This window comes from Pogonomyrmex barbatus, unplaced genomic scaffold (genome assembly GCF_055798465.1).
Source record: "Pogonomyrmex barbatus isolate J1 unplaced genomic scaffold, ASM5579846v1 scaffold5, whole genome shotgun sequence".
NCBI classification, from domain to species: domain Eukaryota; kingdom Metazoa; phylum Arthropoda; class Insecta; order Hymenoptera; family Formicidae; genus Pogonomyrmex; species Pogonomyrmex barbatus.
In genome coordinates this window covers 2,355,154-2,368,412 of record NW_028297149.1, presented here as the reverse complement: position 1 = coordinate 2,368,412, position 13,259 = coordinate 2,355,154, and the positions used below count along the sequence as shown (strand labels likewise).

The 13,259-nt window shown below is 34.0% G+C and overlaps 1 protein-coding gene and 1 non-coding gene across 8 annotated transcripts in view; one reads left to right on the top strand and one right to left on the bottom strand.

Moving 5' to 3' along the window:
• LOC105424069 (uncharacterized) overlaps positions 1-13,259 on the bottom strand; it is a 474,166-nt gene that overhangs the window by 146,182 nt on the left and 314,725 nt on the right. For all 7 annotated transcript variants that reach the window (XR_016140339.1, XR_016140340.1, XM_089081487.1 and 4 more), the window contains one exon: positions 7,295-8,365. Coding sequence is in view for 5 of the 7 variants with exons in the window: in XM_089081487.1 (XP_088937613.1) it covers positions 7,295-8,365 (1,071 nt within the window). In the remaining 2 variants the exon portion in view is untranslated. The remainder of the gene's footprint in view (positions 1-7,294; positions 8,366-13,259) is intronic.
• Positions 1-13,259, top strand: part of LOC112552396 (transfer RNA isoleucine (anticodon GAU)) — a 134,954-nt gene that overhangs the window by 43,290 nt on the left and 78,405 nt on the right. The gene's annotated exons all lie outside the window — the stretch shown is intronic.

Sequence of the window (13,259 nt, the reverse complement as noted above, 5' to 3'; positions counted from 1 at the left end):
TGACCACATTGGGTGTCACAGATTTGGGTGATCAATCCTAGTTCATCATGTTTCTCGCTATTTGGATCATTCAACTTGAGAAGCATGAGAGATTTCTCTTGGCTCGTCTCAAAAATATCCATCATTTGCTCAATTAAAGGCATTCTTGGACTGCCGTTGGCTGTCGAGGACTGCACGAGTCCGAGCTCTCGAGCGACTAAAATCTATTCATCCGCCAGCCGCTTAGACACCGAAAAGGACAGCTCTTGTTCTTGCTGCTCAATCAAGACAGTCTGCCGTTTCGAAAATTACGGCATTCTCTCAGGGCTCGACAGCTCATCCATGTAACTGTTGTGATGGCCAACATCACATCGTCAGCTCATTGCATACCAATGCTAAATCACGCTTAGCTCTTTTAGGAACAACTTTAATTCAAGTTAAAACCTCTTTTACTGCTTAACTGCTTAACTGCTCACAAGGAGGCTCAAGATCAACTCAAACTCTTGGCATCGTACAACTATAATTGGATCTCTAATCTTTCAAGACACAGTCAAGATCAACGCTTATATCCTAAGAACTGTTTCATCAATTACGCCTTCCAGTAAAGTATCAATGTAAGAATGGTCAAATCTGAAGAAACTATGTCTTGCAAATCCAGAATACTACCATCTCCGTCCAATTGATATCATTATTGACGCGGACTGTTATGGGACCGATTAATACATCTCACTCCATTGGCTCATCAAGTTTCTGCTCAATAAGGACCACATCAAGGAATTACTCACTAAGTTTCTAAGAGGAATTACCTATCGACAATCACTCTCAATTATCACCAAAAGAAGAGGAATACGTGGCTCATTTTCGTACTATTCATTCAAGAAATTCATCTGGACGATACATAGTGCGAATTCCACTCAAAACATCCACTCACAACAACTTTAGGATTCTCTTATCAAATACCTCTAGATGTCTACAAAGGATTTTACGTTGGTTTAACAAAAATGTAGAATATAGCCAGCTCTATGAAAGTTTCGTGAGGAAGTATGAAGAACTCAATCACATGAGAGGAGTTAATGAAGATAATCATGTTTCTGAGATGACTTTGGTACATGATGCTTTGATATCAGGAAAGTGGAGGATCTTGGGTGACTCTTCGTCGCTGAAGTGCTCTTCTCCTCATCTTCCTTTTCCTCATCACCTCTTCACCTGCCTCGTCATGGAGTACTTAAAGCCGACCGTTCAACTACAAACTTCAGGTTGTATTTAACGACTCAAGTCCTACATCATCAGGGAAATCTCTCAATGATGGAATCATGCACACGGGGGCAAATTTGCTACTCAATATTACGGATGTTTTCATCTGGATTCGCCATCATCGGTACATGTTTGCCATCACTAAGATATATCGACAAGTGAGAATTCATCTAGAAGATTCATCTAGAAGATTCATCTAGAAGATAGGGATCCTTAACGCATTCTCTGGATAGATGATCGACTCAATGAAGCCCCCTTCCAGCTCACTACGGCTACGGAACAAAAGCTGTTCCATTTTAATAACTCGGACTCGTAACTCTACTTCAACTGGTTGAGGATGAAAGACATTTATTTCCGCTTGTTATACCATCATTCATTCATGGTCGATATGTGGATGATACATTTGGAGGCGCAGATACAATTGATCAACTCATTTCTGTCGCTCAACAAGTAATAGGTTTGTGCAACGCGGGTCCTACTCGCAAAATGCATGCAATAAAAATAAAACTACTCTCAGCGATCTCATCCAACAGCTCAGCAAAGTCAACACTTGACGACTGCGCGATCAAATTATTCGGATTAAGTTGGCTTTCTCAAGAAGATAAGTTCATTTTCTCATCCAAGTCCAATGATCAGCCAGGTAGACTCACGAAACGCCTCATCTTATCTGAAATGGCACAGATATTCGACCCGCTCAGTTTTCTCTCTCCAGTCACTATCAAGGCAAAGATGCTCTTACAAGAGCTCTGATTGCACACTCTGGGCTGAGACGATCCATTACCAGCCCTTTTCAATTTTATCGGCAATAAGGGCCGAGATCGCTAGCTAGTGTCTCAGTTCCACGATGACTTAATACGTGGAGCGATTCAAGGGTGGAACTTTATGGTTTTCTGATGCATCTCCTGCCATGGCAGCAGTCATTTATTTGACTGTCCGCTCACCGTCCACTGGTTCTGCGACGTCGCTTATATGCTCAAAACGAAAGTAGCTCCACTCAAAAAATTAATCATTCCCAGGTTAAAGCTCGCTGCAGTATTGTTACTCACGAAGCTCATGTCTCATGTTCAAGCCACACTTAAGGGGATCCCACCTTTGAGGTTTAAAAAAATCAAAAATTTTTTTATTACTTTAATCATTAATTTAAACTCTCAAGAATATGAGAAAAAAGGTTCGAAAGTGAAATTTGAAGTCAAAGTGGTCGAGAAGTTTTCCGAAGCGTCTCGCACCGTCCGGTGAGCAGCTGCAGCAAGCCATGAATATACGTTCTCTTCCTACAAGCGCAAACCGCCAATATCTGTGATGTTATTTTCAATGTAGTGAAGGCAATTTATGAGAAACTGAGCAAGGATTAATTATTGAATCGTTGTCTTGGAAGTTGTCTTGGAACACGCAAAATAATAACGAAAGCTATCGCAAGTGGACGATAGCTCCAAAAACTCAAAATCTCGGCAAAAAAGCTTAGAAACTGTAATAGATCTGGCTGTTTGCAATTTCAATAACTACAGAAGTTACTTGCAAATTATGAAAGTATTGAACCTCAAAATTGGCCATAACTGCTACGAATTTTGTAAAGAGTACGACACAGTGCGTTTGAAGAAAGCAGAAAAAAGTTTCTCGGAGGAGGCAAAAGAGGCTAAAAGGTCGCTGTTAGATCAGAAAGAAAGTTGATGAGGCTGATGGGTTGATAGAAAATCAACTTTATGGAGCAGGCATCGCAGATTAATGATAAGATGGAAAATTTTGCTGTGACACAGCTGTATAATGTTTCAAAAACTTTAAACGCATTTTTCTCAAAACTGTATTTTCTGAGACGGTGTACATAATAACTCAGAAAGTTTTCATCCGATTGACTTCAAATTTTAACTGAAAATTCTTAGCAACATTCTCTATCATCTGACCTAGGATTTTTGCAAAATTGACAAAATATTTCGTAGTTTTTTTTATCAACAATTAAAGACGATTTTTTATCAAAAAATTGAACCTTTTTTTCAAATTATCGCCATTTCAAAAGAAATCAATATTTTAAAAAATCCCTACGTCAGATGATAACTATAACAGTATAAATAATGTCATTTTTTCTTAATTTGCATAGGTTGAATCGTTTTGCCGAAATCATGTACACCACTTGAGCTCGTTTCACGAAAAGTGTTCCCAGAATTGGATCAGATGGCTGCCATTTTGTTCAAACAAGATGAAAAAATAATTTTTTACAATAAAAAAAGATATAGAATAAAACCCTCAAATTGGTTTTTTAATCATATTATTCATTTTTCCACAAAAAATTCACAAAATTAGAGCTGATTTTTGGGTGCCAAAAGATGGGATCCCCTCTTAAGCTCAAGATATTCAATTCATTTGTGGACGGATTCTCAAGTCATTCTCTTATGGATCAAATCTCATGCATCTCGTTGGAAAGATTACGTCAAGAACAAAGTAACCCAAATCCAATAATTGTCGACAAATGCCATCTGGCGCCACATTTCTGGCTTTATGAATCCAGCAGATTGCGCTTCTCAAAGCGTTTCGATTGATCAACTCTTTTCTCATCCATTGTAGTGGACTGGACTTCAATGGTTTACTCAGTCTCAAGAGTTCTGGCCAGCTCAGCCAGAACTTTCTCTAGGACTTATTAACATGGAGGCTCATCCATGGCTTATTAACATAGATTGGCATTGCTCGCTGCTGCTCGACATCAGCATATCATTAGGACTTAGTGTACAGATACTCGTCAGTCAATAAATTGCTTAGGCTCACAGCACTATGTTTCAGGCTCATATACAGGCTCAAGCAAAAGCTCAGTTCTCTTCTAGCTATCATCATTCCCACACAAGATATTGAACTCGCCATCAACTCATGTCTTCTCCAGATTGATAGCATTCATCGTTGATCAAGGTATCATTCATATTGAAAAAAGACTCAATGAGACAAATTCTCATTCGATCATCAAGAAAGGCATCTAGCAATCTTGCTACATTATTCCCAGCTCTCATCTCTCATTATCGACGACATTCATAAGGCTCCACTCTCCATGGTGGCACTCAACCAACACTTGCCATCCGTCAGACTTACAGGATAATTGATGAAAGAACTCCAGTAAAATCTCATGTACTTAAATGTATGCGCTCGACAACGAGGAATTCACGCACGTTAGCTCAGCGGTCAGCTCCCTCTTGCACGTGACTCCCTCACGTGCCTTCCTACATAGAGGACTACGCAAGATCAGTGCAGCTCAAAGCTTGCAAGGGACGAGGCTCTAAAACATACAAGGGCCCAAATAAGAAGAGAGGGTGTGCGTCACGACCCGACCAGTTGTGAAAACTCATAATTATTTTGCGAAAAAATACCACCTCAGCCAGGAATCGAACCTGGATCTCCTGCTTACCGGGCAGGCATCTTATCCTTTCAACTACTGAGGCATATGATGATATTTATCGCAATAACGTGTTTAGAACAACACGTCAACCAATGACATACATATACATATATATTATATATGTATATTCTCTCGAATATGTATATTCTCTCCCCATGACCGGTACTCCAAAGCGATATTGGTCTCTCACGCGATGGATGCAGATCGGACTTACAGTGACACTCTCCAACGCCATTGGCAAAAATACAAATAATCCTCCTAGTGCGCGACAGGAGAAATTGCATCAAGCATGACTCGAACCCTCGAATAAGAAGGGATGGTATGCGTCACGCCGGGCTCGACCTCGTTGTGAAAACTCGTAATTATTTTGCGAAAAAATACCACCTCAGTCAGGAATCGAATCTGGATCTCCTGCTTACCGGGTAGGCATCCTTTCGATTACCGAAGTATGTGATGATATTTATCGCAATAACATGTTTAGAACAACACGTCAACAATATAATGACATACACACATATACATATATTACAATATACATACACACACATATCACACACACACACACACACACACACACACACCACACATATTATATATATATATATATATGTGTGTGTGTGTGTATATGTATATTCTCTCGAAACCCTTGTGTGTTTGTGTGTCTCGCAACGTCTGCAACTCATCTAGAAGTCATCAGCGACTACTCAACGGACTTCCTAGCTACCTAGAAAATTTGTCTATCTAAGAAGAGGAGTAGTTCATACTTTTTACTCAGATTACGAAACTAACTTCATCGGTGCATGGCTCTCAAGAAATCTTTTGACAGCTCAGCAGAACATAAGATCATTTCATCTATCTCAGTAAACAGTATCATTTAGAAATTCAAGCTCTAGAATTACCACATATAGGTGGCAAGCTGTTGTGAAATCTATCAAATTTCATCTTCGACGGACAATTGGAGACACTCTGCTCTACGCAGAATTCTCAACGTTTCTCACTCAAATAGAAGCTGTTCTTAACTCTCGACCGCTCGAACCGCTCAGTGATGACCCTGAAGACGTCCCTGCTCTAACTCGTGGACATTTCTTACTGGACATTTCTCCTCTCAACTCAATTCCCGAACCATCACTACTTGATATCCTCTTCCAGGCTGTTTCGGTAACAACTCATTCAACAACGGGTTCAACAATTCTAATCCTAATGGTCGGCTCACTATCTACAGCGACAACAATCCATTTCCAAGTGGCATCACTCCTCCAACATCATTAAAGTTGGGTCTTTAGTTCTGCTCAGATGAGAGACTACCACCTAGCAAGTGGCCTCTAGCAAGAGTTCTAGAGTTGCACCTAAGAAAGGGGCTTCACCAAGTCACGCTCAAAACAACTACCACACATTCGATCCATTTGCAGCCTGCTCATTTTGAAGATCAACATCAACAAAAACTTGCTGATGGCGGGAATGTTCGAGAATGAGCTTATATTCTCGATGAAAGTTGCGCACGGGTGTTTAATTCTTAGATGGCAGCACCGCACGCACCATGCATTATGCATGATTGGGAAGGTGCTTGAGGCGCTTCTGGCGCTTCTCTAGTGCGCGCTCTCACTAAATTTCTCTTTTTCAGTCATTATGCATATCACATATCGCTCGAAGTAGTGTTTGGTTATCGTGACTTGTGCAGTAATATTATAAAAGGACAGCTCTACTCTCAAAACTCGCTCATCCAAAGTCAGTGAAAGTGACTTGGAGAGCTGCCGGAATATCGCGAGGTTATATCATCGTGCTCGTGCTCACCACGTGGTGTTCACGTGGCCGGCGAGTGAATCCTCGATTTCCTCTCTCGGATTTGGGCTTGCTCACTTAGAGGGCATTAATAAAATCTCTCCAAGATTCATGAAATATAATTCAGCTCATTAGTCTCAGACTTCTACTCTCAAACTTTAAAGGTGTATCGACTCAGTGTTTTGCTCGTGACGCGTTTCAAGAACTCGTTTGATAGTGAGAATATAAAAATCTAGTCAACGGTGAAATCTATGATATAGACATAAGCTAATCGCGGCATAGAGTATCGGTGCGTCGCTCATAGTCCCAGAACTTTTGTAATAATTAAACTAATTCTCAAACAGGTATAAAACACATTGTTGCTTTTCAAAAAAATTATATGATTTGCAATAAAAGAAGTATACGTTTATTAAAGACAATTATGTGTTTTCTATACATCAATTGATTTGTCTTATTATTTATACGTAATAGTAATACGACATGATTATAAAAAAATGAATTATTTACGAGATATTTTATATTTTATGTCAGAATATGCCAAAATAAAGTATAAAATATCTTGGAAACTAACTTTTTGATAATTGCCTTAATACTTTTATATCCGGAATACTAATAATCGATGTTATGTAACAAAAATAAAATCTATTTAAAAAAATAAATAAATAAAGTCATAAAATATCTCGATAGTGGCTCTATTTGTAAATGAATCAATATCATAATCATGTAACTTCTACAATTTTTATCTGAAATATTTTTCTTTAAAACTAGGCAAATAAAATTTTGGAGAATGTTAAATGGAACAATCTGTGCATTTTTTTTTCTCTTTCTTTTTTTTTCTATTTTATTCTTTTGTTGTCTTTATTATATATTTGTTTTTTTTATTATTATTTATTATACTATTATACATACCGATTCAATCCTGTTATCAGAAAGATCCAGATCACGTAATCTTCCCATCTGTGAGAAGGCAAACTCATTTACGTGGCGTAGCATATTTCCAGACATGTCCAACCATTCTAGAAACTGTAGCGACTTGATGAAGTCACTGGAAAATTGGACAAATCGGTTTTTTGAAAGATCAAGTCGTCTGAGCCTTGGATGAATTGCGAAAGCTGTCAGAGAGAGCTGGTTGATACAATTGCCAGACAAATCAAGAATTTCTAGGCCAGTACCGGTATTGAAATATTCGCCGACGAACGATGTGAGCCTATTACCTCGCAAGTTCAATGAGTAGAGATTTATAAGACCAACAAAGGCACTATTTTCAATACGTTCAAGAGCATTATACGAAAGATCAATTACTGTAAGATTATATAAATATTGGAAAGTGTTCTCACTAATTACTTGTAACTGATTACCAACTAAAAAAATCTTTTCTAGTAATTCAAGATTCAATAGCAACACAGTTGGTAAAATCTTCAGCTCTGTATATGATATATCAAGGCATATCAAAGATGAAGGAAATATCGGCGGAAAACCACCATATAAAGGATTATTACTAAGATTTAAATATAGTATTTTATGTAAATGTGTGAAAGTTTCTGTTGATATACGTTTTAATTGATTACCCGCTAAATTTAGCGAGACCAAATTTCTTAATGGCAATTCAGTGATAGCTGTTAATCGATTATATGATATATCAAGATATTGCAGAGTGTCTTCCAAACCGGCAAACATGTTTTGCGAGATAATAGACAGCATGTTACCGGAAAGCTCGATACTGATGAGATTTTTGAAGTTAGAAAACAATTTTGGTGGTATCTCGCGAACCAAATTGCGAGTTAGGCTCAAGGTCATGAGATTCGTTGACGCAGCACAAATTAATTCAGTAGACAATGCAGCAATACGATTGAATTCCACGTGTAAATGCGCCAAGGATGGTAATCGTGTGAGCGCTGAAGCTGGTAATAATAAAATATTGTTATCTTGTAAAGATAACCATTTCAGATTTGTCAAGCCCTCAAATGACGATTCTTCGATCTGTAAAAAATGATTTGTATATATAATATAAAATTGCAACTAATTTTGTATAACAAAATTTTTTTCATCAAAATCAATGTTAAATATAAATTTATATGTTTATATTTATAACAATTTGAAATTAAAGGAAAGGTAGTATTTTATTTACATTTTGTACAATAATTTTAATAATAATCAATATTTTAAATTAAAAACTTACTTCCTTAACAAGAGCTATTTCAATGATTTAAATTCATTATTATAAAATATTTATTATTAAAATCATATAAAAAATGTCATTATAAAAATATTTATAAAAATATGACGGCATTGCTTAATAATAAATTGAAGAAGAATAAAAGTAAGAACGGATAATATGGTCCCTGTTTTTTCTAAGTTTATTTTGAATAAAATAAACAATAATATGCGTGTATAATAAAACACTCTTTTGTAATAAAATGTTTCTTTTTTTCTATAAAATAGACTTTCAAGTTTAATTTGTATTATTTTTCATTTCAATTTATTTTTTAATTTTTCAACTTTTTTATTTTAAAAAATCGAGTATTTTATAAAAAACGTTATTTACAAAAATTGTAAACATATTCATCTTTTTTAGTTCTAGAGTAAACAATATGTATATTTTGCATTCTAGATACTATGTGTGAATTATAAATAAATGATAGAAATATATTTATCAAATAATTTGATATAAAAATCTCAAAAAAGATGTCATATTATAAGCATGCTTAAGGGATCATATTAGTAAAATGTTCTGTTATTGTTTAACTTTGCATTGTTTAACTCGAAATGTGTACAGTCAAATAAAATGTTAAATAAAAAATAAAACATTTAAATATACATATAATAGTAATAAAATATCTAAATTTAAAAAACTGAATATAATCAAATTAAAATGTATTTTGAAAACGTTTTAAAATATTCAAAAGTAAAACTGAATTAAAATAAATGCCAGCTACTGTATTAGCATATTAATGTCATTATATAATGACGAGCTATTAAACAAATAACTCCATAGATAATTATTAAAATTCATCATCTAATAGCGGAGATATTAAGAGAGATTATAATACTTACAAGAGCTGTAATACTACTTTTTCCTTTACATTTAATATTCTATCTTTCTTAATATTTCTATCTTTCTATCATTTTTAATATTCTATCTTTTAAAAGCAACTATATCATATCAGTTAACATTAATATTTTATTTTTCACTTTACCTAAGTATTTTCACTTTATCTAAGAAAATAATATTCTTTTAAAAATCGATTTTAATGGTATATTCAAATATACATTTATGTATACATAAATGAAACGTTTCGAATGTTACATGCTATTATATAGAATATATATTATGTATATTATTAACATTTATTTTTTATTATTTTTGGATATATTATTATATATTTTATTATTGTTTATTATATATATTATATGTATTATATAGAATATAGAAAGGTGAAGAAACATTGCTAAGGCATTGCAATGTTGAATGTGAAGTGTAAATAATTTTTTATTTTTGTTGAATGTTTATTGGTTTGTATTATTAATATTGCTATATTAAAAAAGTTTTGAAAACTAATGATAACATTCAATGTCCCGAAAAATCAGTGTACACAAAATTTTAAAAAGAATGTGTTGCAAATATGACCACAGATAAATAAAATTAGTTTTAATAACAAGATTATTAAATCATCTAATCATTTTCGATGATTTTTTTGTTACATATTATACATTGCATCTATCGTTTTCTAATAAAAATGTAGATTAGATGGCAAGTAAGAGTCAAACTCTGTTATTTTGCTGATTTATTGAAAAATATTTTATATATTTAATCTCGAGATAAAAAATTCTTAATATAAACATAAATATAAATTTGGTTCGAACGTTTCAGCTCTACATTGAGCCATCCGCAGCGAAAAACATACATAAAAGATTCGAGATATTAGAAATTATATACGACCATTGCGATTAATCTTATGCATTCATGTGGCGACAGTTAGTACTAGACTTAGATGATGGAAAATGCTCACAATGATTTCCAGGTCGGTTAGCATAAAGCCAATCAACAAATTATCTATATGTGAGCATATTAGGAGACACGGTAGTGTCTCGGGTGTCAAGTCAACCGAGAACATTACCGTGTGACTTTACGCGAGCCGGCGAGATGCGAGCACCCAAGATTATCAGATCTCAATAACGATTGAATCGATCAAATTCTAAGTAGGCTCGATCGATAGCTTGAATTTGATTTGCATAATAAAAGTATTTTTATTTTTTTTACTATGTGCCCTACGAGCAAAGATATTACTACACAAAGTCTGATCTGGAAATTTTTACTTTAAGAAATGTCGTCGTCTTGGTTGTCGTCGCCTTTATATGGATGCAATGTCTGTCACAAGATGTCATTATTCATTTTATCGACCCAGCAGATCATCAGACTGATAAGTCACTATAGGATCTAGCGAATCAATGTTCTGATTCCTGATTCTGACGGCCTGATTTATCCAGGATCGATAAGATTGATAATGTAATAAACGCGTACATTAAAACGGACACATTAGCAATATATCTAATAAACACACCAATACTTTTTATTTGTTCCATCTTTCTTCTCTCTTCCTCTAATTTAGAAAGAAATACATAAATTGTACAATATTATATCCTCATTATTACATTGTTCGTTCGTATCGATTTTTATATCCATATAAATATATATTTCATAATCTCTAACTATAGTCTCTGCTCCTTACGTCACGATTCTGATTGACTGATTATTAATAAATATGCATAACGAGAATAAGAAAGTAGAAAACAAAAGAGTGAATGAGATAGTATGCTTGTCGCTCTTTTTCCGTTATGTGTATTATAGAAAAAAAATGTGAAATATAAAAGTATCAAGACGCGCTTTTCGAACATAGAAAGATGATTAATATTGCAAAATGTATGATATCACTATCTTTTTAAAATTATCTTTTTACAAAAAGGTAAATAAAGGCAAGTATAATAAGATTTATTTAAATTGCATTTATTTAAGTATTCAAGATTATTTAATGTAATCTTTTATTGCTATATAATAAGAAATTATTTAAATTGTTCTGTAAAGAAAAATTTTATTTTATTTCGTATTACTCTTTTCGTTTGTACTTTTAACAAAAATTTAAGTTTTATTTACAGAATACAAAATAACTAACCTTTGCATTGCGACAAAACTTTACATAAATTATTTTAAATACTTAAAGTATTTACATAAATATATACTTATATAAAAAGAATTATGATTTTGTCATTATTTCTTAATTACATTTCTATGAATAAATTTTCTCAATTTATGCTTATGAAAAAACAACAATAAGAAAAAAAAGTTTATCAGTTTAAAATATACTATAATTTTATTTTTATTATGTAATTGTAAATTCTAGATTATCACTAATGTGTCCTTTTCAATGCATGCGTATTTATTACTGATTATCGATCCTGTAGATTATCAGGTCGGATAAGTCAGGGCCACTGTAGGACCTAGCGATCTAGTGAAAGATTGGGAAATGTATCTTTAACTACATACGCATAAGAATGCGAGCAAATCGAAAACGAAAGAGAGAAGTAACATGCTTGCTCTTTTTTCGCGGTCCGATTGGCGGTCGATGATATCGTTGAGTTTCGCCGTAAGTTTGACAGTTAGTGATAATTCGTGTCAGTGACTAATGTTTGTGAGTCATAATCTATTATCTATTATCTATTTATCAAGTAGGTTCTTTAAAGCAATATAAATCCAATCATTTGTGCTATCAAAAAAAATATATTTAATAATTATTTATAGAATATTTATATTTTATAGAATTATCTTCAATGAATTTTTTTAAATAGTTTAATGTTTTTTTCTCTTGCAAGTTTACATAAAATTTATGTAAACTTATGTAAACTTATTATGTTTAACTTATGTAAACTTATTATGTTTAAAAGATACATAAATGATGCCTTAAAAAAAACTAATATATATCAACTAATATATATCAAATTTGATGATATAATGACTTTGTCAGTCAGTAATCAGGAATCTGAGCAGCGTCAAATATTTTTACATAAAATTTTTTTTTATTTAAATAAAATTTTGTCATTTATTTTGTAATGTTACTCTTTAATTCTTTGATAAAAACGTAAGTTGAGTAAAGTTTGTGATATAATAATATTTTGTGATATAATAATTGTGATATAATAATATTTTAAAGCTAAATAATTATTACCACTTGGGTCAGAAAAAAATAACGATAACAATCTCGTCAAGAGTTAGCACAGAATAAGTCGACCAATCAGCTATTCGGACGAGTGAGTGCCTCTATAGGCGTCTCGCGGTGTGAAAAGTTTAGGGGCCCTGAAAAGGACCGATGAAACAAGCGCGGAAGCATCTTTTTAATAATTCGTCCAGTATCCAGATTGGTCAATAACTTGATTGAATCGATTAGGTATTGAATTAATCAAATTTGAGAGAAAGTCTGGTTGGAACCGAAGTTCTTCCCATATTTCTCTCGCGTGATTGACTAATGCTGCTACCGTCCTCTCCCTTCTTGGTTCCCATCGTTGAACCATTTGTGCCCAGATATTTTCGATCAAATTTAGATCTGACGAACGAGCAGGTGAATTCACTAATTGGATCTTCGAATGACTCCGAAATGCTTGTATTTCACGCGAGGTATGGACTCCCGCGAGTTATCCTGCACTAGTCGGATAACTGGCATATCCTCTGCAGAGTAGATTGCATGTACTGATGGAAGAAAGATTTCTTCCAGTATGCGAATGTACTCCGCAGAAGTCATGCGTGTGGGGATGTCTACCAGTTCATCGACTGCAGTGTCAGAAATTCAGCCCCACATCACACAAGAAATCCTTCCATTTCTGT